The sequence below is a fragment of the Esox lucius genome, chromosome 24 (assembly GCF_011004845.1).
Source record: "Esox lucius isolate fEsoLuc1 chromosome 24, fEsoLuc1.pri, whole genome shotgun sequence".
NCBI lineage: Eukaryota > Metazoa > Chordata > Actinopteri > Esociformes > Esocidae > Esox > Esox lucius.
The window spans coordinates 22,230,422-22,258,328 of NC_047592.1; the positions used below are offsets into that span (position 1 = coordinate 22,230,422).

General features: G+C 39.3%; 3 protein-coding genes across 5 annotated transcripts; 1 reads left to right on the plus strand and 2 right to left on the minus strand.

The window, feature by feature from the left end:
* Window positions 1–694: 694 nt before the first annotated feature.
* LOC105007130 (complement C1q-like protein 2) lies at window positions 695–27,799 on the minus strand. 3 transcript variants are annotated; one of them, XM_034290295.1, is made up of 5 exons: window positions 27,734–27,799; window positions 2,606–2,825; window positions 1,726–1,830; window positions 1,430–1,546; window positions 695–1,207 (listed from the first exon to the last, which is right to left on the minus strand). In XM_034290295.1, the coding sequence occupies exons 2-5, from the start codon at window positions 2,814–2,816 to the stop codon at window positions 924–926; spliced, it is 717 nt and encodes a 238-aa protein (XP_034146186.1). In that variant the 5' UTR covers window positions 2,817–2,825; window positions 27,734–27,799; the 3' UTR covers window positions 695–923. The 3 variants fall into 3 exon arrangements, with proteins under 3 accessions (XP_034146186.1, XP_034146185.1, XP_019898909.2); XM_034290294.1 differs by lacking the exon at window positions 27,734–27,799 and adding an exon at window positions 3,316–3,410; XM_020043350.3 differs by lacking the exon at window positions 27,734–27,799 and having other exon boundaries at window positions 1,726–1,825; window positions 2,606–3,304.
* LOC106023790 (complement C1q and tumor necrosis factor-related protein 9A-like) lies at window positions 19,343–21,316 on the plus strand. The gene is made up of 4 exons (XM_013131597.4): window positions 19,343–19,663; window positions 20,213–20,317; window positions 20,438–20,566; window positions 20,882–21,316. The coding sequence occupies exons 1-4, from the start codon at window positions 19,453–19,455 to the stop codon at window positions 21,163–21,165; spliced, it is 729 nt and encodes a 242-aa protein (XP_012987051.1). The 5' UTR covers window positions 19,343–19,452; the 3' UTR covers window positions 21,166–21,316.
* LOC117593855 (complement C1q and tumor necrosis factor-related protein 9-like) lies at window positions 26,585–27,723 on the minus strand. Its single transcript, XM_034290296.1, has 3 exons — window positions 27,624–27,723; window positions 27,278–27,406; window positions 26,585–26,980 (listed from the first exon to the last, which is right to left on the minus strand). Exons 2-3 carry the CDS (start codon window positions 27,309–27,311, stop codon window positions 26,697–26,699), a joined length of 318 nt encoding a protein of 105 aa, XP_034146187.1. The 5' UTR covers window positions 27,312–27,406; window positions 27,624–27,723; the 3' UTR covers window positions 26,585–26,696.
* Window positions 27,800–27,907: the final 108 nt, after the last annotated feature.

Sequence of the window (27,907 nt, forward strand, 5' to 3'; positions counted from 1 at the left end):
TGTGTGAGCTCTAAAGGTACAGGCAATCTTGTGAAAATGTATGGCAAGATGAATGCAGCATGTTATCAGAAAATACTGGCAGACAATTTGCATTCTTCTGCACGAAAGCTGCACATGGGACACTCATGGACTTTCCAGCACATCAGTGACCCTAAGCACAAGGCCACATTGACCCTCCAGTGGTTACAGCAGAAAAAGGTAGGCATCACAGTCTCCTGACTGTAATATTACTGAGCCACACTGGGGAGATCTCAAATGTGCGGTTCATGCAAGACACAGTATACACAGTATTAAGAACTAAGGGTATGCAGACTTTTGAACATGGGTCAGTAAAAATAAAATGTTGCCATGTAATGTTTTATGATTCTGCCATTCTGTTATAACACAGTTGAATATGAATCCCATAAGATAAAAAAGCTGTGTTTTGCCTGCTCACTCATGTCTTCTTTACAAATGGTACATATATTACCAATTCTCTATGGGTATGCAAACTTTTGAGCACAACTGTATTAAGTGCCATACTGGGATAGCAGAAAAAATATTTTCTGAAAGTATTTGTGTCAGGTTTCTATCTGTGCTAATAATCAATGGTGTCAGGTGTTTTTTCTGTGACTGATTTGTTTAAACTACATTAAGTCTCAAAGGGATTATTACTAATTTATGCAAGAAAAATAATAATGTATATATTCAATGGTAAATTCACATGTTTTATTATACACAATTGATATGACCATATTTATGTATGACATTAGAGAACATTCCTCAGGTGTCCAAAACCTTTTCCTCTCTTCAGAACTCACCAACTGTAGTTTTCAAGAAAATCACTGTTCAGACAAAATCCGTCCCAGGTGGGTCAATTGTAGTGTACTACATTAAGCAGTGTGCCATTAGAGACACAAGCTGTGTTTTTATGGGATATATCCTCATGTCCTAAAAAGCAGGAACCCTCTAAATGTGCTCCGGTTTTGGTTGTCCGCAAATATGTGGGAACGTGCATGCAGGGTGATGTACACTTGATCCCCTTGTTCTAAATGCAGTGTCCTTCCGTTGCCTGCGCTGTCAGAGCTGTCGGCTGCTGAATGATGATCACATGCAGACAACATCCGCTCACTATTCTTGAACAGACTTATGCAGGCGTTGTGCCCATTGTACGCAAATGACAAGAAGCTGAAGTAGTAGACTCCTCTCACTGGTGCGCTGAAGACACCTATATCAGAGGACCGGGGCGAGATGAAGCCACTTAAATTACATATTAGATGGAAAATAAAGGTTTCTATGGATATCCTATTTAAGGCTTGTGACATTTTGCAAATTGCTGATATATGGAAATTCCCTTTCGCCAATCCTTACATGATGTACATTGAAAACTGAGGTGTTATTAGGATGGAGACAGTCATTTGGCAACACTGATAGTCTTTGAACTCATTACCTGATTCAGAGTTGTAGGCATTGCCAACATTGGTATAGACATTGCTGAATGGTAAGATGGTCTCCTTCTCAGGGGCCGATATATGACAATTCCCTGCTAGAGCAATCTTCGGTTTGTCTATGAGAAACATTTGGAGAAACAATCAGGGTCTTTTCAGATGCAGATCAAGCTGGATTACAAAGGATTCACAAAGGGATTTCCCTGCTTCTAAACATGTATTTGGCCATCTATTCTGCGCTAGTAAGTTGGAGCTCAATTGATACATTCCCCACGTTGAAGCCTGTTTTACGTTCTACCTTCATTCTGTTGCTTCAGTACATCCAGCATGTGTTGTTCTTGCTCTAATTTCAACTGTGTGACATTGGCCCAGAATGAAAAGACTTGAAGCTTTCTTTCCTGTTCTGGAAAACATGATTTATAATTAATAAATAAACAACAACGAAGAAAAGGTTTTCATTTCAGGGTCTTTTTTTTGTCAAGATACAAACATCTTACTAATATTCACTACCATTGTCAAAAAAAACAACAACGAAACAACAAACAGAAACTATAACTTTTAACTGATAGAAATAAAACACCGCTTCTTATACATCCAACATAGTTAATATAACAGTAACGACTCCCCAAACAAACTCAGTGACATTAAATAATGATCCACATAACACACACGAAGGGAGCCAACTAAATACAAAGATAACGAGACTAACACAAGACAGCTGGGAGTGAAGCACCGGTGTTAGACATCAACCTAATTAACTAGGGTATGGACAAGACAACATCACACAAGGACCACAAGAGGGCAGGACAACACGTAAACAACCTGCCCTACTCATTACAACCATGGCAAATATAATAATCCCTTGTGACATTAGTGTATATTTTACATATTTAACTTCACACTATTATTTTACACAATAACACAATATTTTTGTCATTATGTCAGTAAAAAGAAAACACTATACCCATCCTTTCATGTCTCAATCCGCACTGCCATGAATTAAGTGCATAGTGTATATTTCTATTAATGCTAGCTTAATGTACAGCCGGAGTATGTAGCCAGAGTTATTTTAGCTTACATTCAAAGAAACGTAATCAGTACTATTAGTCGTTAGTTAAATCTCATTCTACACATATAACTACATTAACAAAACAAAAAAAATATTGGATTTTGATTACCTTCATCAGTTCTCTGTAGTACAGCAACAGCATCTTGTATGTTTCTCATTACTTCCATCTGGTTCTCTGTAGCATTCAGTCTGGCTTCTATGGCTTTCAAACTCTTAAGAATGTTACACATGTCTGTCTGACAGCGGTTGTCTTCCCCACCATCTTCACTGAGAGTCCCGGACAGGAACAGCATCAACAGGGTCAGAACCACTACCCTCATTCTACAAACCTAAACTTTTACAGGATGATATATTCAGCTTCTACTTTACTGTAAACTGTGTTGGAGTTCAAAAATAGTATGTTCTTATATCAGTGTAGGATTAAACATTAGCCATAACATTTAAGCAAACAATCTAGAAAAAAAGATCATTTATATCATTATGATATATTCCTGTGAGATAACATTGTTCTCTTAGAAAATGTGTCATGTTATTTTTTCCCATATCAAAGGTTACCAAAAATCCTTGACTGTACTGGGATTATTCAGAGTTCATGGTCTGTAATCTGGGAATCCAACAACAAAGCTAGTGTATATAAGGTACCACGGTATAATAATAAACATTTGTAATGGGTTTATAAATAATTGAAAGGTGGTTTGGGAATTAACCAGAGTTTAGATACTTGCTGGATACTTTCTAATACATATACAAGAGAAGATATTCAACTCTTCTTACATTTCCAGAAAAATAAATGGTCAGTATGAAGAATACAACATTTACCTTTATTCTTTCCTCTGCTGTTTCATCCAAGATAGTATTTTTTCGCACCATATACAGTGGGGAGAACAAGTATACAAAGCATGTAGAGGTCTATAATTTTTATCATAGGTACACTTCAACTGTGAGACGGAAAATAAAACAGAAAATCACATTGTACTTTATTGCATGACATAAGTATTTGATCACCTACCAACCAGTAAGACTTCCGGCTCTTACAGACCTGTTAGTTTTTCTTTAAGAAGCCCTCCTGTTCTCCACTTATTACCTGTATTAACTTTCAAGGCTGACGTTTGGCAACTCGAACCTTCAGCTCCCTCCACTGATTTTCTATGGGATTAAGGTCTGGAGACTGACTAAGCAACTCCAGGACCTTAATGTGCTTCTTGTTGAGCCACTCCTTTGTTGCCTTGGCTGTGTGTTTTGGGTCATTGCCATGCTTGAATATCCATCCACAACCCATTTTCAATGCCCTGGCTGAGGGAAGGAGGTTCTCACCCAAGATTTGATGGTACATGGCCCCGTCCATCGTCCCTTTGATGGGGTGAAGTTGTCCTGTCCCCTTAGAAGAAAAACACCCCCAAAGCAAAATGTTTCTACCTCCGTGTTTGACGGTGGGGATGGTGTTCTTGGGGTCATAGGCAGCATTCCTCCTCCTCCAATCACAGCGAGTTGAGTTGATGCCAAAGAGTTCAATTTTGGTCTCATCTGACCACAATACTTTAACCCAGTTCTCCTTTGAATCATTCAGATGTTCATTGGCAAACTTCAGACGGGCCTGTACATGTGCTTTCTTGAGCAGGGGGACCTTGCAGGCGCTGCAGGATTTCAGTCCTTCACAGTATAGTGTGTTACCAATCGTTTTCTTGGTGACTATGGTCCCAGCTGCCTTGAGCTCAACAGACAAGAGCCTCCCGTGTAGTTCTGGACTGATTCCTCACCGTTCTCATGATCATTTCAACTCCACGATTTGAGATCTTGCATGGAGCCCCAGACCGAGGGAGATTGACAGTTCTTTTGTGTTTCTTCCATTTGCGAATAATCGCACCAACTGTTGTCAACTTCTCACCAAGCTGCTTGGCGATGGTCTTGTAGCCCATTCCAGCCTTGTGTAGGTCTACAATCTTGTCCCTGACATCCTCGGACAGCTCTTTGGTCTTGGCCATGTTGGAGAGTTTTGAATCTGATTGATTGATTGCTTCTGTGGACAGATGTCTTTTATAAAGGTAACAAGCTGAGATTAGGAGCACTCCCTTTAAGACACCTGGGAGCCAGAAATCTTTCTGATTGAGAGGGGATCAAATACTTATTTCAGTCATTAAAATGGAAATAATTTTAAAACATTTTTGATATTTTTGATATTTGATATTTGAACAGTCTCTCACTGTTCAAATAAACCTACCATTAAAATTATAGCCTGATCATTTCTTTGCCAATGGGCAAACGTACAAAATCAGCAGGGAATCAAATACTTTTTTCCCTCACTGTACAACACTGAAGAGAATGGCCTAACAAAATTAACAAAACTAAATTATCCACACACTTGAATTAAAAACATTGCCCATAGACTATGAACGTTCACAAAAGCAGATTATCCCTTTTGAAAAAGCAGGTTGGAGAGACTCGCAAATGAGATAAAAACTGCTGTAATATAAAAAACATTAAATCACTTATATACAGAAGGACAAAAATATTTGACAGTAAAAAATACAAAAGATTGTGAGAGGCAACACACTACTTATTTGCACATCATCTTGAACTTGCCCATGACTTTGCAGGCTCTAGCACATCTCATCCACATCTCATCATTGAATGTGGCGAGTTCACGTTTATAAGGTATGTGAACACAGGACAAAGGTATGTGAACACAGGACAAAGGTGTGTGAACACAGGACAAAGGTATGTGAACACAGGACAAAGGTATGTAAACACAGGATAAAGGTATGTGAACACAGGACAAATGTATGTGAACACAGGACAGAAGCATTTGTAAACATGGTGACATTCCAAGCAAAAGAGACACATTCAAATTTCTTTACTACCAAAAATGTATTCATTAGGTTTACATGTTCAGATAAAATGTAAAACTCAAAACTCCACACTGTTCCTGGGATAGAGTGCCTATGCATCACACGCAAATGTAAGAACATAGCCAACATTCAACAGTCCAACAATAAAAAATAAGGAAATGAGATTGTGTGATAAGACAACAAAAGGAAATCTGTTATCCCCACACTGTCCTACCCACAAAGCAAGCAAGCAAGTTAATTTATGTAGCGCAATTCATACATAGAGGCAATTCAATGTGCTTTACAAAGAAAAAGAAAAAATATAAAAATGCAATAGCATTAAAACATATTTTTAAGATGGTAGAATGTTGTTTTGGTGAACGCTTTGATGTGACTGTTAAATGTGAGGTCTGAGTCTATCAGAACACCAAGATTACTGTCATGGTGCGGTGAGCAGCAGCGCCACCGTGCCATAGTTTCTCAGTTCCCATACCTCACAAACACATCCCGGACTGTCACATGTTTCCAATCTTCCACACCAGGTCCCAATTTGTATCATTTGTATGTGTATATATGTTTCCCCTCTGCTCCCCACATTGTGGATCATTGTTCTTGTCGTGTTTGGATGTCGTGTGTGTGTGTGTGTGTGTGTGTGTGTGTGTGTGTGTGTGTGTGTGTGTGTGTGTGTGTGTGTGTGTGTGTGTGTGTGTGTGTGTGTGTGTGTGTGTGTGTGTGTGTGTGTGTGTGTGTGTGTGTGTGTGTGTGTGTGTGTGGGTGGGTGTGGCCGGCCGTTATTGTAAGTACTTGTACCATTTCATATTGTCATTTTTTGCTGCTTTAGTCAGCCCTTTGCTTTGTGTGTTTTTGTGCTCGGTGTTTTGTTTATTTCTTTTAAAATTAAAGAATCCATACCAACTACCCCTGCCTGCACCTGGTTCCTTGTTTAAGCAACACTGCACTACACCACCTGTTGTGACAATTACACACTTGGTCCCTGGATTTCAGTGTCAGATAATCCAGCTCTTTACTAATAGTTGTTCTTTTATGTTTGTTGCCAAACACAATCTGGGTTTTATCTTGGTTTAATTGTAGACAATGTTGGTTCATCCAGGTATTTATGTGCTCTATACAGTGACACAGAGTCTATTGAGCTGTTGTCATACGGTTCGAGAGACATATATATTTCAGTATCATCGGCATGGCTGTGGTAGTTAATGTTGTTGTTCTGTAGAATTTGGCCCAGAGGTAGCATATCGAGATTGCACAGAAGTGGTCCGAGAACTGACCCCTGTGGACCTCTGCATGTCATAGCCACCCTATCAGATTCATGATTACCAATGGTGACTAAGTAACTCTGGCCATCTAGATAAGATTTGAACCAATTAAGGACTGTCCAGGAGAGATCTAATAGAACCAGAACTCTTATTTTATTGGAATCAGTATTCAGCTGTATATAATTAAAAACTTTAATCAGGACCATTTCAGTACTGTGGTGAGGTCAGAAACCTGACTGAAATTTGTCTAAGAGACCGCTTGAGGTCACAAAATTGCTGAGTTGATTGAAGACAACCTTCTCAATGATATTGGCTATAAAAGGGAGATTTGATACAGGTCTATAGTTGTTCATTATAGATACATCCAGTGTTCTCTTTTTTTAATAGGGGCTTAATGGCAGCTCTTTTTAGAGACATTGGGAAAATGCTGGATTGCAGAGATCTATTAACAATTTGCTGTAGGTCCGTTGTTATAGAATGTGTCGAGACAACATGTGGAAGCTTTAAGATGTTGAACTGTATCTTCTAGGGATTTTTGATCAATTGTGCAACACAATCCATGACATTCAGTATTTTGGCATTAAAATAATCCAGGAGTACATAAAAAAAGAGAGCTTACAATGAAAGAATGCCTTTATCCCTTATGAGTGGAAATATATATCAGAGAGAAACAATTGTCTTTAAAAACAGTTCTGGTGCAGGGAGCAGCTTAGTCATTCATGAGAGCAGCCCATCCGGGTACTTTGCCCTCGCATGCCTTTGGAGGGCAAAGTACACCCCATTTAATCTGACTGGCAGTAAATACAAATTCCAACATCTTTGCCAGCTGATTAGTACAAAATAAGAAATCCTTATTGCTTTTTATATATTAGCAGCACAAATACCAGTACACTGGACCAGTCAGGCAAACAATTATTTTATGTCGTTGTCGATCATTGATTGGCAACATTATACAGAAAAAACTAAAGAAATAAGGGTTGAGTATCATTTCAGTCAGCCTCTATCGAAGTGGACCAACTTAATGATTTAGTTAGTGATCTCTTGTGATTTTGCCTTCATATTGGAATATGCCAGTACACTGGACCAGCTTTAGCAAATATGTTTGTGCACACTAACCTACCCTCCCAATAATTTTTGCCTTTGTCTGTGTAAATACCAATGGTGGAAATCAGTGATCTTATCATTGACTGAGCATTTTCCTGAGGGTTTTGATATCCGCTCATTATGGTCCATTTATTTTTATTACGCTACAAGCTTCGTAATATCTACAGTATATATGTAGTTGTCTTTTACAACATTTGTAAAATCATCTTAAAATCTACAAATGTGGGAATACCCACAGTCCTCTTAGAACACATTGCACTTTATTGGGAGAACTTAAAATATTAAAAAGAATTGACTCAATTAAATCACATTTCTATTTTATTAAAGTATTATGTCCTATCAGATATATGACAAATGTAGCAGGTAATTGTGGCTCAATAGTTTTAATTTTCAATATTGTTGAAATCATGTTTTGGGGTCATATTTTCTAAGCCCATGAAGAATTTTTTTAAGTGTACATCATGTGTAAAGTATGAATTTATTTAGCATTCACTTGGAGATTTTCCTCCTATCCAGGAAATCTATTTGAAGCAGTGCCTGGTGAAGGCCTGAAGACTTATCAAGGATGAAACCCCAACCACGCACGGTTTATCCACTTACCATCAAACGCATCTGTTTCATAGCATGGGATTCCATACCAACAGGCTCAGAGTCACTAAATGTACTCAATACTATGTTAACTATCTTCATTCACACTTCTATCTTTTTGAGTATAGTGTTCATACTACAATTTTTCATGCATTTAAATGGCAGGCCTTAGTAATGTTAGTCTCATGAGAGGACAAGTCCCTGAATACTGAAGCGTGACAGACCAATGTTGTGTTGGATCCTGGTACTGTAAAGTGTTGTAGATGTTTCTGGATGCAGACTTGGATGAGGACCTGTGCTGTGAGGTTGTGCTGGCCTCTCTCATTTTGTTTTGCCATAAAGTGGCTTCTTAGCAAACACATTGACACCCTGTTTATTTCGAGGCACCAGGTCATACATCAGCTGCTGGGGGTGAATGTCACAGCAGTGTGCAGGTTAGACACTGTCCATGAGAGCATGTCTTCTAGTCTAGCTCAGTGGTTTCATTCTGAATCAGATGGAACAACAGATGTCCTCTTGGGAACCTGGGAAACAGGGTTATTTTCTCATATGGGACTTTTCCAGCAGTTCTGCATGCTACAACCTATTGCATGGGCAACATGGCCTCTCGTTGCCTTTATATAATTAGCCCCTGTGTGGATGACAATGTGGCTCCAATTAGCTTTTCACCTAAAATAACACCTGAAATAATTTTGCACCATACAGTAGCAGCTACATGCCAGAGTAAGCATACCGCGAAGGCTAGCTCGTACATTAGTACTGCAGAGAAATTGTTAATAATAAACAAAAGCATTTTTATATGTACTATATAACTATCCCAGTCAACATAAATCCCCTTATCCAGAAGGACAATCTTTGGTACACATTTACCAGTTTCCACTATTGCTTCTGCGTGGGGAAGTCACATTTGTCAGTGGCTCCTGTACTTTGTTTTAACTAGCTACTCTAGGCTACTCTTGTAGCTGTTATCCAGTTAGCTAATGCCATGGACTAATGGAGGAACCTGTCCTGTGTAGATTGCCAGTGGTCTGGACATTTCTTAGATATTCAAATATCCAAAAAATGCCAACTTTTCTGGGAGTGTATTTAATTTTTTAAATAACTGTCATAGATTCCAAGTGCTTGCTTGGAATAAAAATATTTAATTAAGATATATGTACATGCATGTACATATTTGCTATTTACATCCATCTAACTACAAGTCACACATTTACATATACTGTATAAACAAAGAAGGGCTACATAAAATGTACATATATTTTGTATTTATATTTAATTAATACAGTACATTGTCCTAATATATTAGGTATAGATACATTTCAGTTATTAAAATATTTCCAAATATCTTTTGTGTGTGTATGAGACCACAATTCAGGCTAAGCAGTCCCTTTGCAAGCAGACCATTTTTTTATGATACCTGGAAACAATTGTTTCACCCTGAGATATTCCCAATTGGCCTTTTTTCATTGTCAGACTTCTTGAGGATAGGACAGTGTGGAGACAACAGGTGACCTTTTATTGTCATGCAATAATATTTCCTAATTTTCCATTCTTGAATATTGGCTATGTTCTTACATTCGGGAGTGATGCATTGGCACTCTATCCCAGGAACAGAAAATATATATGTTTATGATGTGTCTTGACCAAGGCTGGCTCTAGCCTTTTGGGGGCCATAAGCAAAATGTGTCCATAGGGTGACCCCTAGCTGTCAGGGGCCCTAAGCGACACTTATGCCTAAAACCGGCCCAGGGGCCTCATGTATCAATCTTGTGTATGTTTCTGGTGTATGTGGAAATCCTACAAGTTGTGTGTACACAAGATTATTGGGATTTATGAAACTGGTATACGCAACACATATGCATGCTTCCGTTGATAAATCAGACCCATCCTATACTTCAGCGTAACTGAATGAGCTTACTGTCTCCACCCAAAGAACTCCTACAATTACTCATATAAGGTATCCAAATTAGCCCTATTGACTATTTCATTTCAGTCAATACATGAAGCAAGGTGGAGACCGGTGAGAAAAAACGTACAAGAAAATATATTTCCCATAATGGTAACTATCTGATATCAAATCTAAAAACGTGTAATTTTTTCGAATCGTATCAAGTAACCCGACAAGCAGACATGAATATTCTGCATTGCAAGACGTGGCTGTTGTTAATAAAAAAAAGTGGTCAGAGATCAGTCAAGGTGGATGCGAGAAAGCAATTTGCTGCACTCCTAACCAGTGTCCAAGCTACAGGAGGTGGGAAAAGTGGGACAGATATTTTCCACATTGACTAGCAAATGGCTGGCATCATTGGGGAGATCTGAGTGCAAAAGTCCTAGATGTGGACACCAACATGTCGCTGTGGGATGGTTGCAGTAACTGATCATTTTCCATTAGGCTAATCATAAAATGTAAACTTCAAATTCAAGAAACATATCAATACAGACATAAACTTAAAGTGAATTGATCAAGCCCATTTCCAGTCATGTGGGCCTAGGACTTAGCTGTTATTTTGGCTACAGAACAAGACTCTGCAGTGGCATACCAGGGTGGGGTTGTGGGGCTCTGCGGCAGCGTTCCGTATGGTTTTGGGACTGTAACGGGTCATGACAGCCGAGGCAGTCTTGCAAACGCAAGATCTGTTAAGAGAAATAGTAGCCTAGAGAATTTTGCCATTAAAGTATATAAAAGTATTTCAGAAGTTTTAAAGATCAATGACTCTTGGAAAGACCTTGTGTTAAAAAGATTGTTCCATTTTAGTGAAGTGCACTTTTAATTTAGCAGCATAGCAATAGCCTATAGCATTTATTTTGAGTAGGCCTATTGGCTGTTTTATTCGATTTATGGTGAATAAGCATACCTAATTTAAGTTCTATTAATTTTCATTCAGTGAGAATTTTAAATAAATGTAATTTCTGAAATGTATAGTCAATTTTTTCAAATTACAAATTGTAATCCATCATGTGTGATAACTCTGTAGCTCATTCAAAAACACAAAGAACCTCTAGGTCGTAAAAGTGATCATTCTTTAAATAAATCGGCATATTGTAGTGTATGGTAAAATATGCAATGTTGAATGTGTTGCTACATGCACATGGGGCTATTGTTCGTCTTGTTTTCAAACTGTATGGATATGCCCACTGAAAGGGCTATGTTTTACAACCTATTAGTTCTGATAGTTTTTAGATCAGCTACAAGTTGTAAGCTTTGGACGCTTGCTACATCCGTAGCCCATAAGCCTACGATGTTGCAGGGAACAGTTTGCACATTTCTGTAGGCTATTCATATTTCTATAGATAGTTCCCATGTGTTTCAGCTGACATTCCTCTACCAGTTTTCCGTAATGTCATGGTATTTCTCCAATTCAACTGCTAGGTTATACATACGCATGGGTTGAAATCTGCGTGGAGATACTCACACATTCCCGTCAAGTTAAAATGTATTAACCTCTGACAGCCAGGGTTTTAAAATCCGCCTGTCACTATATTGACATTTGGGCTTCTAAAATGGACCTCCTTTATAGTAGAAGGAAGTGCTTTATATTCTGGGATTCTGCAGACCCTCAGCTACATGAAGGATGTATTCCCCCAAAATAAATTGAGACACTTACATGAGTAATAATGTGAAATAGTCAGAAAAACACAAGTGCACATTTATTGGTTTTATATTGAAATAAAATAGTCAAAAATAATCGGTAGTGTCACGGTACGGTGAGGATCAGCGCCATCTTGCCGTGCACTCCCAGTTCCCGTCACTCCACGAACTCCCCCCGGACTCATTCATGGTCTTTTCTCCCACCTTCACGCACACCAGGTCCCAATTATGTCATCACTATGTGTGTTTCTCCTCTGCTCCCCTCACTGGTCCATTATTTTTGTTACTATGTCACATAGTGGGTGAGTGGTCGTTTTACTGCTAAACTGATACATTTACTGCTAAATTGATACACGCACGATTGATACATGAGACCCCTTGTCTTGACCTACATTCAAAACTCCTGCACAAATGTTGATACCATGTCCTCTTTGAATATATTCAAGGACAGCGGCAGTATGGGTGTGTGGCAGCTCCTCTGAACTAAAAGTATTGAGTAAAATATTCAAAGTGAAGTATTGAGTTTTACATTGTGTCTGAACATGTAAACCAAATAAATACATTTCTGGTTGTAAAGAAATGTGAATGTGTCTGGCATTCCACCCTCTTTACAAATGCGTCTGTCCTAGGTTCATGTCACATCCCTTTATAAACGTCAGTTAGCCACTAGTCTCTTAGACGTGCTACAGCCCACTATGTCAAGGGCAAGTTCAAGTTGATACGCAAATAGGTATTGAGTTGCCTCTCACAAGTTTTAATGTTAAACATTTTAGTCTTCTTCCGCTTATCCGGGGCCGGGTCGCGGGGGCAGCAGTCTAAGCAGGGATGCCCAGACTTCCCTCTCCCCAGACACTTCCTCCAGCTCTTCCGGGGGGACACCGAGGCGTTCCCAGGCCAGCCGGGAGACATAGTCCCTCCAGCGTGTCCTAGGTCTTCCCCGGGGTCTCCTCCCGGTGGGACGGGACCGGAACACCTTCCCAGGAAGGCGTTCCGGAGGCATCCGAAACAGATGCCCAAGCCACCTCAGCTGACCCCTCTCGATGTGGAGGAGCAGCGGCTCTACTCTGAGCTCCTCCCGGGTGACCGAGCTTCTCACCCTATCTCTAAGGGAACGCCCAGCCACCCTGCGGAGAAAGCTCATTTCGGCTGCCTGTATCCGGGATCTTGTCCTTTCGGTCATGACCCAAAGCTCATGACCATAGGTGAGAGTAGGAACGTAGATTGACCGGTAAATCGAGAGCTTCGCCTTGCGGCTCAGCTCTTTCTTCACCACGACAGACCGATACATCAACCGCATTACTGCAGAAGCTGCACCGATCCGTCTGTCAATCTCCCGTTCCATCCTTCCCTCACTCGTGAACAAGACCCCTAGATACTTAAACTCCTCCACTTGAGGCAGGCACTCTCCACCAACCTGAAGTGAGCAGGCCACCCTTTTCCGACTGAGGAAAAAAACATTTTAGTCCTTTGTTATAATAAAGATTGTTTTTTTCAATTACAACCCTGTTTCCAAAAAAGTAAAGGAACACTGTGTAAGATGTAAAGAAAAACAGAATGCAATGATGTGCAAATCATTTAAATGCTGTATTCAATAGAAAATAGTGCAAAGACAAAATATAAAATGTTGAAACTAAGACATGGGTAGGGGCAACAAAAGAATGGAAACATTTTGTAATGCACAAAAAATACCTGGTGGAAACTCACAACTAATGAGGGTCATTGGCAACATCCCAGAGAAGATGAGTCTTTCAGAAATTAAGATCGGGGGTTCACCAATCTGTGATAGACTACGCAGGCAAATAGAGCAAAAACATAAAAACAACGAGTTTGGGCATCTCATCATCTTTGATACATAACATAATTAAAAGACTCAGAGAATCCGGAGAAATCTCTGTACGATAGGGACAAAGCTGAAAACCAATATTGGATGGCCGTGATCTTTGGGCCCACAGGGGGGACTGTATTAAAAACAGACACGATTATGTAGTGGAAATCACTGCATGGGCTCAGGAACACTTCTTAAAACCATTTTCAGTGAACCCAGTACCTCACAGCATCCACAAATGCAAGTTAAAACTCTACCATGCAAAGAAGAAACCACCTATGAACATGATCCGGAAACACAGCCGACTTCTCTGGGCCCAAGCTTGTATAAGATGCGCAAGTGAAAACTGTCCAAAATTTTTAAATCTTTTTGGAAATCATGGACGCCACATCCTCTGGACAAAAGAGGAGAGGGACAATCCGGCTTGTTAACAGCGCACAGTACAAAAGCCAGCATCTGTGATGGTATGGGGGTGCATTAGTGCACATGGCAATGGTGACTTGCACATCTGTGAAGGCATCATTAATGCTGAACAATAAACAGGTTTTGGACAACATCATCCAGACGACATCCAGGGAAGGCCTTGCTTATTTCAGCAAGACAATGCCAAACCACATTCTGCATTTATTACAACATAAACTGGCCTACCTGTAGTGCAGACCTGTCACGCACTGACACCATTTGGCGCATTATGAAAAGATAGCCTTTAAATAAATTATGAAAAATACAGCAAAGGACCAAAGTGTTGAGCAGCTGAAATCCTATATCAAGCAAGAATTGGAATACATTTCACTTCAAAAACGAAACTTTTCATCTCAGTCTCTATGACCTATTTTTTCAAGAGGGATGATCTGCCTAGTAAATGTTTATAGTCTACAGGCAAAATTTCATTAAAGAGTGAAGAGAATTTTCACCCGGATGAGAATAGCCACACGGTAGCTAATTGGCTATTTACACCCATGACAGCAGACGCCAAAAGATGTTGGTCACTCAGCTCTGGCAGCTGGCTCCTTAGCACAGTAGGTAGAGCATCAGTCTTGTAATCTTAAGGTTGTGAGTTTGACCATCACAGGGGCCACAGCTTTTACTGCATTTCATTGTACTGTACTTGTTCAATGAAAATAAAGTTGAATTTGATCTCATCTAAAAAAATACAGAAGTTGATATGTATGGTTGCAGGTGCCAAAGGAGGATTCAATTTAAAAGGTAGATTAAATTAAACCCAAAATATAACATTTTCAACAACGTTTTGTTTTCTCGCTCTTTGTATAATTAAACTAAAATGATCAAATTTTAAAACTTTTATGGTTAGCTATGCCCAGATAATTTTGCAAATGTTAGATGTTAGCCAAGTAATTTAACAAACGTTAGACAGCAATGATGAAAGCATCTAGTCGTGGCCAAAAGTTTTGGCAATGACACAAATATACATTTTCACAAAGTCAGCTGTCTCAGTTTTAATGAAGGCAATTTGCATATACTCCAGAATGTTATGAAGAGTGATCACATTAATTGCAACTAATTGCAAAGTCCCTCTTTGCCATGAAAATGTAGTTAATCCCCCAAAAAAACATTTCCACTGCATTTCAGTCCTGCCACAAAAGGACCAGCTGACATCATGTCAGTGATTCTCTCATTAACACAGGGGAAAGTGTTGACGAGGACAAGGCTGGAGATCACTCTGTCATGCTGATTGAGTTAGCATAACAGACTGAAGGCTTGAAATGGAGGGTGGTGCTTGTAATCATTTTTCTTCTTATTTTAACCATGATAACCTGCAAGGAAACATGTTGCTTTGCACAAAAAGGGCTTCACAGGCAAGGATATTGCTGTTAGTAAGATGCACCTAAATCAAACATTTATCAGATCATCAAAAACTTCAAGGAGAGAGGTTCAATTGCTGTGAAGAAGGCTTCAGGGCCCCCAAGAACCCTCTCCTAAAGTTGATTCAGCTGTGGAATCGGGGCACCACCAGTGCAGAGCTTGCTCAGGAATGGCAGCAGGCAGGTGTGAGTGCATCTGCACGCACAGGGAGGCTAAGACATCTGGAGGATGGCCTGGTGTCAAGGAGGGCAGCAAAGAAAGCCACTTCTCTCCAGGAAAACATCAGGGACAGACTGATATTCTGCAAAAGGTAGTCCGGAGGAGACAAGGTGAGCGCTACCATCAGTCCAGTGTCATGCCAACAGTGGAATTTGTGGAAAACAAAAACCCACAAATTCTGACAAACTCCCAGCATTGATTATGCAAGAATGGGTTGCCATCAGTCAGGATGTGGGCCAGAAGTTAATTGACATCATGCCAGGACGGATTGCAGAGGTCTTGAAAAAGAAGTGTCAACACTGCAAATATTGACTCTGCATAAACTTAAGGTAATTGTGAATAAAAGTCTTTGACACTTATGAAGTGCTTGTAATTATACTTCAGTATACTATAGTAACATCTGGCAAAAATATCTAAAGACACTAAGGTAGCAGACTTTGTAAATATTATTATTAATGTCATTCTCAAAACGTTTGTTCACGACTGTACAGTTATTTTGATAACTAGTAGTGTTAGTGCTTGCTAGCTAGCTCTAACTGTGTACACCCAGACACCTGGGTGCAAATAGTGTAGCCTTTAGTTTCACCCCCGGGTGTAAATAGATAAATGGGCTGTTCTACCCTGGGGGCAAATGTCATTGTTGGGTACGGACACCTGGGTGGAAATAGTCTCTGCCTTTTATTTTTGCAATTTTATTCAGTGTTCCATAGGCTTTTTCCACCAAGGCTAATAAATAAATAAAAAATCACCTGTTGCTTCTCAATTCATCATTGATTGGTCTGACTGTATATTTTTACTAAAATTCCCATAAAAATAGGAAATCCTTCACCCCTGTTGTTCTGGAACATAGTAACCCTTACCAGATAATATTAACACATTTTCCATTTCCATGTGATTGTCCATGTATTGTTTGAAAAAAATAACCATACTCTGTTGTGCAAATTTCTCTAACCAATGTATTCTCACTGATTAAAGGAATGTGTCCCTAATTGATAAGGGGACCATTCTTCAAGACTGGGGTCTGTTATCCTTAGGTCAGTAAACCATCCCCCACTCCAGGGTGAGCTCTGGGAAGATAGGGCATAAGGGGGGGGGGGCTGATTTCTGACAGGATTACAGAGTGTCTTTAATGTGCTAGGATAATAAGAAGAGACTTCACACTGAGTTTCATCTTGTAGAGAAATTAGGCTAAATAACAGTTATGTTAGCTGACCTTCAAGATGGTGTGAAATGTTTTGATTTGGAATAAGGTATTTGATCATTTATGTGAAACAATGGTTTAATTTGATTGTAGTTCTGAGACAACATAATCAGATATAATGATATACCAACTGAGATCTGGTTAGGTGAACTGAGAATTGTTCATGAACTACTCTTTGAGAATGATACTTCAATGTAAGCAAACTATCTTAACTGATGAGTAATTGGAACAGTAATGGGAAATGGAAAAATTTTGTTCTTCTGTTGTTTTTGTAGTTTTGTTATTTGTTAGTTGTTAAACCAACTATAGAAAAGAGTGGCATTTTGCTACACTAGCAGAACAGAAGCCCCAGAAATGTTAAATGTTTTAACGATACTGTTACTGTTCACAACTGTTCTTATCTATTTAGACAAAGGAAGCAGAAAGACATTGGAAATATAGGTTTGAATGTTTGGTAGGACTGGATTCTAGTGCATTAGCAAGATGCAACAAACTAATGTAATGGACATATTTCTGATGGTGTACTGTGCAGTTGCAACTAATCTTCTCAAGGAGAATTCACTGACAGGTACAGGACACTTGGAAGGGATTCAGCAATAAGACTGGTTGGACCCAGAGAGAGACTGAGTTTGGCTTAAAGGACAACTGTGAGGTGGGCTGAGATGAGATGGATTTCACACACACACACAGACTGTCCAGCTACGAGCGGACTTTACCCTGGGGTGCCACATGTCTACAGTGATGCCTCGTTCCTGACAGCTGGACTAATTCGAGTCCTGATGATTCTGCCATGAGATGGAGAAGGCAACCTCCAACCGAGAGGATGGAGGCTAAGGAAAGCTCCGGTTCTGGACAACATTTTCTGGGGCGCAGAAGACCAACTGCACATCATCATGCCATGCTGGTTGGATCCCTACCAGGTACATCTCATCTGCTGTCCAGGAAGCTGAGAGAGGAACCTGGGGTGGACGACACACACTACAGGAGGGCTTCGGTGTTTAAAGGTTAGGCAGAGTGAATTGAAGTCACTGAGGGAAAAGTGAATTTTCTGGTACTAGTAACCAACACTTCCGACCCGGCCTGCAGCTATAGAGCCCTTTGATAAAACTGGTCATCTTGGCATTCACAAAGGAGAGCACACAGATTCTCCTGACCTGGCTGATAAAGCAGCTAGTATGGAGACAACTAGAGCTGTGTCATTGTAACCTGCATTTGAGCTATGAAGGACAACACCTTGGAATATACATCTGACTTTTATGTTCTGTTACAATGGTCTGCCAAGAAATGGTTCATGTGTTCCGTTCTCTAATCATTAGGGTAATGATATTGACTGGGTCATGTTGTTAAAGAGTACTGTTTTGTTGCAGTCTACATCCTAATGAGTAAACTGTTTAAGGATTGATACCAAGGGTTGATTTGGTACCAAGAGGATGGATTGTTGTGGAAATTTCTCTAACCGATGTATTCTCACTGATTTAAGGACTGAGTCCCCTTGTTCAAATTAGAAAAGGAATGTGGGAGATCCGGTATTTGCCTAGGGGGCATCATTGACTGGTATCAGCAGATGAAATGGTTACTCATTAATCTGCACTTCTTATTTGCAAATAATTAAACTTAATTGTGCCAAGAGAATTTTGTCTCTGTACTTCCTCATTTAAGAGTTCTGATCGATGAAATTGCCATCACAACTGATAAAGTTAATTGTTTTGGTCTTCATATTGACTATTCATTTACTGAAAAGGTCAGAAGAGTTGAATATCTTTTCATGTATATGTAATAAAAAGTAGCCAGCTAATAAAAAAATCTAAACTCTGGGTAAATTCCCAAAGCACCTATCAAATATTTATTGACCCATTACAAATGTAGCATTATTTTAAAGCATTACCTTATTAGATTTCATTGGATTCAACTTTATTGTCATTGAACAGTATGAGTACAGTACAATGAAATGCAGTTATCATCTAACCAGAAGTGCAAATAGAAGATGGCAGGACATTTACAAGTTGGAGGTGTAAGGTAGTATGTGCTACTGAAATGCAGGGATAGAAGCCATGAGGTCCCTGAGGTAGACGTGTATTTAACAACTGAAAAATGCAAGTACAATGGCAATTATAAATGTGCAGTGCAGGCAAATTGATGGTGCAAGGTGGCATGTGCAACTGGAATACAGGTATAGCAGCAATGAGGTTCTCATGATATACAATAGCTTTGTTTGTTGTTGGGTTTCCAGATTACAGACCATGAACTCTGAATAATCCCAGTACAGGATTTTTGGTAACCTTTGAAATGGGAATAAATCACATGACACGTGTTCTTAGAAAACATCGTTATCTCAGAGGAATATATCGTATTTACCGTCATTATCTTTTTTCAGATTATTTCCTTAAATCTCATGGCTAATGTTTAATCGTACTCTGATATAAGAACACACTCTTTTTGAACTCCAACACAGTTTACAGTAAAGTAGAAGCTGAATATATCATCCTGTAAAAGTTTAGGTTTGTAGAATGAGGGTAGTGGTTCTGACCCTGTTGATGCTGTTCCTGTCCGGGACTCTCAGTGAAGATGGTGGGGAAGACAACCGCTGTCAGACAGACATGTGTAACATTCTTAAGAGTTTGAAAGCCATAGAAGCCAGATTGAATGCTACAGAGAACCAGATGGAAGAAATGAGAAACATACAAGATGCTGTTGCTGTACTACAGAGAACTGATGAAGGTAATCAAAATCCAATATTTTTTTTTTTGTTAATGTAGTTGTATGTGTAGAATGAGATTAAGCTAACAACTAATAGCATTGATTGTTTTTTTTTAATGTAAGTTAACACAACTGTGACTACATGTACTAGCTAGCCACGGTAAAATATTAGATAAAACACATTGTCCTGTTAAAACATTTACGCTTTTAAACCATTCTTTAAATAATTAAAACCATGGGTAAGCCTTTTTTGTATGTTTTTGCAGTAGCCTAATCTGTTATTGAATAAACAGTGTGATGTAAAAACAAGTTAAACAAACACTAATGGATAATTATACTTACCATGGTATTGATTATTAGTAAGATGGTGGTATCTTGACAAAAATACCCTGAAATGAAACAAATGTCCTGGCACTTGTGCAAGTGTTCTTTGGCCCTCACCACTTTGCATCCCTGACATTTGCAATATGTTTAAATAGTTATATCAGTTTCAGTCAAACATGACAGAATTGCAAAAACCTACAAAGAATAGTTGTTATTTATTTACTCATTCAAAATCCTGTGTTCCAGTACAGGGAAAAAAGCTTCAAGTGTTTTCATTGCGGGCAAATGCCACAGAGTTCAACATGAAGCAACAGCAACACCTTCTGGACGAACTGAAGAACAAGATTGAAGGTATAATGTAAAATAGCCTACAATTAACGTAGGCAATGTCTTAACTGAGTTCAAACTACCGAAACAGTGCGAAGAATACAGTATACATGCCCTACTTTACTCTCCAACTCTTTCTCATAGACAAACCAAAGATCGCGTTTTTGGCTGCACTAGCAGGATATGGCCATATAACATCCTCTGACAGAGAGACCAACTTGGCGTTCAGAAATGTCTTGATGAACATTGGCAATGCCTACAATTCTGCCTCAGGTAATGAGTTATAACACTATCAGCGTGGCCAAATGAGTGTCTCCAACCTAATAACACCTCCCTTTCCAATGTAACTGGTGTAGACATTAATGGCTGTGTGTGGTGTTATTTTGAGGGGACAGCAAATGTACACTGTTATACAAGCTGTACACTCACTACTTTACATTGTAGCAAAGTGTCATTTCTTCAGTGTTGTCACATAAATAGATATAATCAAATATTTGCAAAAATGTGAGGGGTGTACTCACTTTTGTGAGATACTGTATGTCATCTTAGTTGCTTCTGCCCTCACCTCTCCCTGCTCCTCTGATATAGGTGTCTTCAGCGCACCAGTGAGAGGAGTCTACTACTTCAGCTTCTCGTCATTTGGGTTCAGTGGTCGCAACGTCTGCGTAAGTCTGTTCAAGAATAGTGAGCGGATGTTGTCTGCATGTGATCATCATTCAGAGCCCGACACCTCTGACAGTGCAGGCAATGGAGGGACACTGCATTTAGAACAAGGGGCTCACGTGTACATGACCCTGCATGTAGGTTCTCACATATTTGCGAGCGCCGAAAACCGCAGCACATTTAGAGGGTTCCTGCTTTTTAGGACATGAGGATATATCCCATAAAAACACAGCTTGTGTCTCTCTAACGGCACACTGCTTAATGTAGTACACTACATTTGACCCACCTGGTACGGATTTTATCTGAACAATTTTTTTTTTTAGTTTGTGAGTTGTCAGAAATAAAAGATTTTTGACTCTTGAGGAATGCTGTCTAGTGTTTTAATAAATATGAGAGACTATTAAATGATTCCTTAATATGGGGCTATGAAATGTGTAAAATAAAACATGCAAAATTACCAATGAATATATACATTTAAAATAAAAAATGTGAAATGACCACTGAATATATACATTTTAATAATGATATTAAATGTTTATGAATATCATTACTATACACTATATACTGCATATCAACTCTTTTTACTACTCTTTAAAAGGGGAAATTGCCAGTTAGGTTGGTTCATTATTTGTTATGGTTCTATGACCCGAATGGTACCTGAACCCCTACCAGTTACTTCTGCACGTTCAGATTAAATGGATCACAGTCAATCTGATTACTGTTACTACCTGATTATCATTATGACACTAACTGCTTCCATACCTCCAGCATTCTGAGATTTGGCAGGTGAGTCTTTAAAGTAGTCCGCTCAGAACAGATGTGACAGATTATGGGTTGGAACAAGGAATCGAACCCTGGTGGACAGTGGGGAGAGGGATTATATATTTCTACATTAACACTAGACCACAGGGTCTGCATTGTTGACCTTAGGAAGTAGACAAGGGAACATGCCCTGATCTACATCAACAGATCTACAGTAGAATGTCAGCAGTTTTTCTTTCCCCTGCCTTCACATAGCTGAGGACTTGTCATGGACCATCAATTCCACCAATGTTGTCAAGAGGGGGGAACATTATAGCTAGATGGGGCTAGATGTTTCCCACACAGTTGGGCTATTTTTAATGATAGCGTGTGGGCAAAAATGGGCTTGGGCATGTCAATTTACAGATAAGATTGCATTTTTCCCTCTTAAAGATTTTAGTTGGTTTTTCAATTGAATTGTTCACATTATAGGTCACATTAAAAGTGGAGAAAGTTAAGCCAGGATTTATCTTTGTCTAATTCTTTTACATCACAAAAACCTGGCATTTTAACAGGGGTGTGTAGACTTTTTATATCCACTGTAGGTGATGATAACTGACTTTTTCATCAACTGAAAAGACGCAACCAGCAAAGTTTTTGTCTATCCTGAAGAAATCCTAATGCATTATTTGAAAATCCACCAGAAATAGCTGCAATATAACCGTAAACAGTTTCATTTGAGGCTTCCTAAACGTAGCTACTGAAGGTCTGTCCTGAAGAAATCCTAAGGCATCATTTGCATTGACTGTGACGGGAGGCAACCACTACATCTCTAACCATTACGCTATTTAACAAAATAGCATTCGGGTGTTTTTATTGTGTAGTCCGCGGGTGATTGGGCGGTTTACAGTCAATGAAATGTGGCAACACATGGGGGGGCAAGAGCTGACCGGCGAAAGGCATTAACTGGACTGATTTACAGACACACAAACACAAACACTTGAGTCTCAATTACTGCTACCTGACTCTCCACTTTATATAGTTTAAAAAGAAATGATATCTTATTAGGGTGTATTTATTTTGTTAAAATGTTTTATTTATTTTTAGTGTGATAGATTTTTTATTGAGAAGCAATATATGATGTTTTGATGTTATTAGCATGTTATATTACATTGGCAGTTTATGAGTTATATTCATTTCTATGGTGGTTTCATTTAGTATGCTGTGACCCAGGTAAATGAGTAATTAACAGACCATTGGGTCCTTTGTTTATCTGTTGAAGAGATCTTAGCTTGACCAGAGAATGACCTGGCATCTGTTCTGTGTTCAATGTGTGAGTAATATGAGTAGGGGGCTGGCCAGTGATTCTTTGATTCTTCGGAGTGCGGTCATACTAGGTGGTCTGTCGTACCTAGATTCTTTGATTACTCGGAGTGCGGTCATACTAGGTGGTCTGTCGTACCTAGATTCTTTGAATCTTCAGAGTGCGGTCATACTAGGTGATCTGTCGTACCTAGATTCTTTGATTCTTCAGAGTGCGGTCATACTAGGTGGTCTGTCGTACCTAGATTCTTTGATTCTTCGGAGTGCGTTCATACTAGGTGGTCTGTCGTAGCTAGATTCTTTGATTCTTCGGAGTGCGGTCATACTAGGTGGTCTGTCGTACCTAGATTCTTTGATTCTTCAGAGTGCGGTCATACTAGGTGGTCTGTCGTACCTAGATTCTTTGATTCTTCAGAGTGCGGTCATACTAGGTGGTCTGTCGTACCTAGATTCTTTGATTCTTCAGAGTGCGGTCATACTAGGTGGTCTGTCGTACCTAGATTCTTTGATTCTTCAGAGTGCGATCATACTAGGTGGTCTGTCGTACCTAGATTCTTAGATTCTTCAGAGTGCGGTCATTCTAGGTGGTCTGTCGTACCTAGATTCTTTGATTCTTCAGAGTGCGGTCATACTAGGTGGTCTGTCGTACTTAGATTCTTTGATTCTTCGGAGTGCGTAATACTAGGTGGTCTGTCGTACCTAGATTCTTTGATTCTTCAGAGTGCGGTCATACTAGGTGGTCTGTCGTACCTAGATTATTTGATTCTTCAGAGTGCGGTCATACTAGGTGGTCTGTCGTACCTAGATTCTTTGATTCTTCAGAGTGTGGTCATACTAGGTGGTCTGTCGTACCTAGATTCTTTGATTCTTCGGAGTGCGGCCATACTAGGTGGCTGTATATAATTTATCCCATTCACATGTAAAATATAAAAAAACTTTTATAGAAATTTGGACTCAAGACCGATTACATTTTCTTTTACATTAACCTTTCTATTGGTGCATTGCTGTGAGGTTAGTATTCTGTAAAGGTTTAATTCAAATTGACTATTTATTTTCTATTGTTACTTTGCTGTGCCTGAACCTTCAAGTAGAAATTTTCACTAGATTTTTTGGCACCTTTAGTCACAATACCATTTTTAGTAATGTGTCCTAACATTTAATCGATTATTATTAATATTGGTACAATTTTCTTGTTACTCTGTTAAATAGTTTTATATACATTGTGTGATGGTAGAGGTTGAAGGAGTCGAATGCAGAAGGGTGCGTTTAGTTCCTTTATTTCTCAACTAAACGAAATGCAATAACTGACAATGCCGTGGAACAGAGAAACAAAAGGAAATGCCTAGATCGCCCTAACCTTGCTATATGGTGTCTTATTCTCAGGTCCGTTTGCGATCAACTTAAATTATCAATGCACAGCATAAATGAGTCCACAAAACCCACGACAGAGAGGACGTAGAGTTTCCGTCTGCTGTCGATAGGTCGTACACAGAGATCATTTACCCACAGCGTCCTGGACTGCTGCCAGCCATTATATCTGTGAAAACACAGGTGATTATTATCAGTGATTAGCACTGTCAGGGAGCTGTGGAGAACCGTGGTTTCAGAAAACAGGGGAGCCAGACCGGCAGATCCCCCGTGCGTCAGTAGAGGGCGCCCCAGACCTAGAAACCATCACACATTGGCAGCCAAAAGTTTGGAATAATGTACAAACTTTTGCTGTTTTGAAAGGAAATCAGTACTGTTATTCACCGTGGCATTGAACTGAACACAAAGTAAAGTCAGGACATTAATGATGTCAAAAAGAGCACCATCACTTTTTGAAAAAGAAATGTTTGATCAAATCTAAACAGGCCCCATTTCCAGCAGACATCACTCCAACACCTTATTCTTAGTTAAATTAAGCTTAACATTGTCTTTGTGTTTGTTTTTGAGTTGCCACAGCATGCAATAGACTGGCATGTTTTAAGGTCGATATTAGGTTTTTTTAGGCAAAAAAGAAGTGACTTTCAAGAAAAACGTCTGTCAATTTTTGTTTTGAGGAACGAACAAATACTAGCATTTTCTCATTGAACTCGTTTACACAACTTTAACGATTGTACATCTATTTATTTGTGACATATTCATTGTGAAATACGGTATTTTTTGCACTTAAAAAATAAAAGCATTTTACTGGTATACGCTGAGGCTGAATAAACATGGGGGGGTGAATAAAATGGGTAGATAATGGGGGGTGTTGAAAAAGAAGGAGGGTAACGGGGTAAAAGTCTCGAAATCCTAATGTCTTTACTGGTGGACACTCGTTAAAAGTGAAGGCCTGAAATCATTGCCAGTCACGATCTGTCCTACACTGGGGGCAACATTACAAGAATAAACATTTGGCAACATTCGTAAGAGGTGTAAAGATAACTAGGACTACGAAACAGAGGTATTTGGCACTATTTTTGGGCTACTTCTGAACTTCACCGCGGCCACACCATTTCTGTCTTTATGTGCTATATCGTGTGTTTCTATGCTGTCATCACAGTCAGACGTCAGCTACAGCTTCACATGCGTCAATACCATATCTTACGTTTTGTTCCCGGGGAGGGGTGGGGGGTCACTTGTAACATAGTCAATGCTGGGCTCCAACAAATGTTGGCCTCGTTTTCAGGCATTTTGGGCTGGTTTTGAGCAGGCTTTCTGGAAATGTTTGCTTACTGTGATGACCGGCTTGAGAGCTTTTGGGCATGACAATCTTCTATTATAAACTCTATCAGCGGCCCAGACCTTTCGCCAAGTGAAGAGCTGGATCTGGTCATGAAGGGTCTAGTCGAGGAATCATCAGCGCAACTGAAAAGGGTAAGCTCAGTACACAACAGTGATCCTTATGCAGCACCACAGAAGTCCTGGAACAACCTTACCAACTGGTATACATCACCAGAGGTTATTGAGAGTGCATTTTTAAGTTCTGGACAGCTTTTCCCTAAAGGTTCCTACGAAAGACAAAATCAAACAGAGAAAGCTGAGAGATATTTTGATGGAGCTTGTATCTGAAACAGAGGGCACTTACACGGGTAAGAGTCTCTAGAGTTAGTTTCCGCTTGAAATGCAGCTTTTGTTGCTTGGGAGTTGGGACGCACAGATTCAATATGTGAATTTGGATGATGCTAATGAGGCTAATTCCTAGAAGTTGTGGAATTAAAAACTGCAAATATTGACCAACTGAGCATTTCTAAAAGGCCACCTCTTAGATGCAACATGAAATTATAGAAATATGATACTGTATCTTTTAGAACAATGCATAAGGCTGGAGGTATGGAAGCAGTTAGTGTCACAATGATAATCAGGTAGTAACAGTAATCAGATTGACTGTGATCCATTTATTTAAACTGAACGTGCAGAAGTAACTGGTAGGGGTTCAGGTACCATTCGGGTCATAGAACCATAACAAATAATGAACCAAACTAAGTGCCAATTTCACTTTTTAAAGATTAGTAAAAATAAGTGATGTGCAGTATATAGTGTATAGTAATGATACCCACAAACATTTAGTAGAATATTTTAAATGCATATATTAATTGGTAATTTCACATGTTTTATTTTACACATTTCATAGCCATATATTAGGGAATCATTTTATAGTCTCTCATATTTATTAAAACATTAAACAGCATTCCTCAAGAGTCATATATCCTCATGTCCTAAAAAGCAGGAACCCTCTAAATGTGCTGCGGTTTTGGTCGTCCGCAAATATGTGAGAACGTGCATGCAGGGTCATGTACACTTGAGCCTCTTGTTCTAAATGCAGTGTCCCTCCATTGCCTGCACTGTCAGAGCTGTCGGCCGCTGAATGATGATCACATGCAGACAACATCCGCGCACTATTCTTGAACAGACTTACGCAGACGTTGCGCCCATTGAACCCAAATGACGAGAAGCTGAAGTAGTAGACTCCTCTCACTGGTGCGCTGAAGACACCTATATCAGAGGAGCGGGGAGAGGTGAGGGCAGAAGCAACTAAAATGACATACAGTACCTCACAAAAGTGAGTACACCCCTCACATTTTTGCAAATATTTGATTATATCTTTTTTATGTGACAACACTGAAGAAATGACATTTTGCTACAATGTAAAGTAGTGAGTGTACAGCTTGTATAACAGTGTACATTTGCTGTCCCCTCAAAATAACACCACACACAGCCATTAATGTCTACACCAGTTACATTGGAAAGGGAGGTGTTATTAGGTTGGAGACACTCATTCAAAACTCATACCTGAGGCAGAATTGTAGGCATTGCCAATGTTCATCAAGACATTTCTGAACGCCAAGTTGGTCTCTCTGTCAGAGGATGTTATATGGCCATTTCCTGCTAGTGCAGCCAAAAACGCGATCTTCGGTTTGTCTATGAGAAAGAGTTGGAAAGATAATCAAGGTCTTTTCAGATACAGATTAGGATGGAATACAAAGAATTCACAAAGGAAATTCCCTGTGTCTGTAAATTAATTTGTCTATTTGAAATGAAAAATAGGGCATGTATACTGTATTCTCCGCACTGTTTCAGTAGTTTGAACTCAGTTAAGACATCGCCTACGTTAATTGTAGGCTATTTTACATTATACCTTCAATCTTGTTCTTCAGTTCGTCCAGAAGGTGTTGCTGTTGCTCCACGTTGAACTCTGTGGCATTTGCCCACAATGAAAACACTTGAAGCTTTTTTTCCTGTACAAACCTAAACTTTTACAGGATGATATATTCAGCTTCTACTTTACTGTAAACTGTGTTGGAGTTCAAAAAGTGTTAGTTCTTATATCAGTGTAGGATTAAACATTAGCCATGAGATTTAAGGTAATAGTAAAAAAATAAAGATAATACAGTCATTACGATATATTCCTGTGAGATAACA

Excerpts from the sequence above, each read along its gene's own strand:
- LOC105007130 (XM_034290294.1), bottom strand. The coding sequence starts at position 3,366 with ATGGTGCGAAAAAATACTATCTTGGATGAAACAGCAGAGGAAAGAATA. Across the intron at positions 2,826-3,315 it reads CAGCAGAGGAAAGAATAAAG|GTTTGTAGAATGAGGGTAGT; the intron begins GTAAATGTTGTA and ends GTAAAAGTTTAG. Across the intron at positions 1,831-2,605 it reads ACTACAGAGAACTGATGAAG|AACAGGAAAGAAAGCTTCAA; the intron begins GTAATCAAAATC and ends CATGTTTTCCAG.
- LOC117593855 (XM_034290296.1), bottom strand. The coding sequence starts at position 27,311 with ATGAACATTGGCAATGCCTACAATTCTGCCTCAG. Across the intron at positions 26,981-27,277 it reads TGCCTACAATTCTGCCTCAG|GTGTCTTCAGCGCACCAGTG; the intron begins GTATGAGTTTTG and ends CCTCTGATATAG.
- LOC106023790 (XM_013131597.4), top strand. The coding sequence starts at position 19,453 with ATGAGGGTAGTGGTTCTGACCCTGTTGATGCTGTTCCTGTCCGGGACT. Across the intron at positions 19,664-20,212 it reads ACTACAGAGAACTGATGAAG|TACAGGGAAAAAAGCTTCAA; the intron begins GTAATCAAAATC and ends CCTGTGTTCCAG. Across the intron at positions 20,318-20,437 it reads ACTGAAGAACAAGATTGAAG|ACAAACCAAAGATCGCGTTT; the intron begins GTATAATGTAAA and ends TCTTTCTCATAG.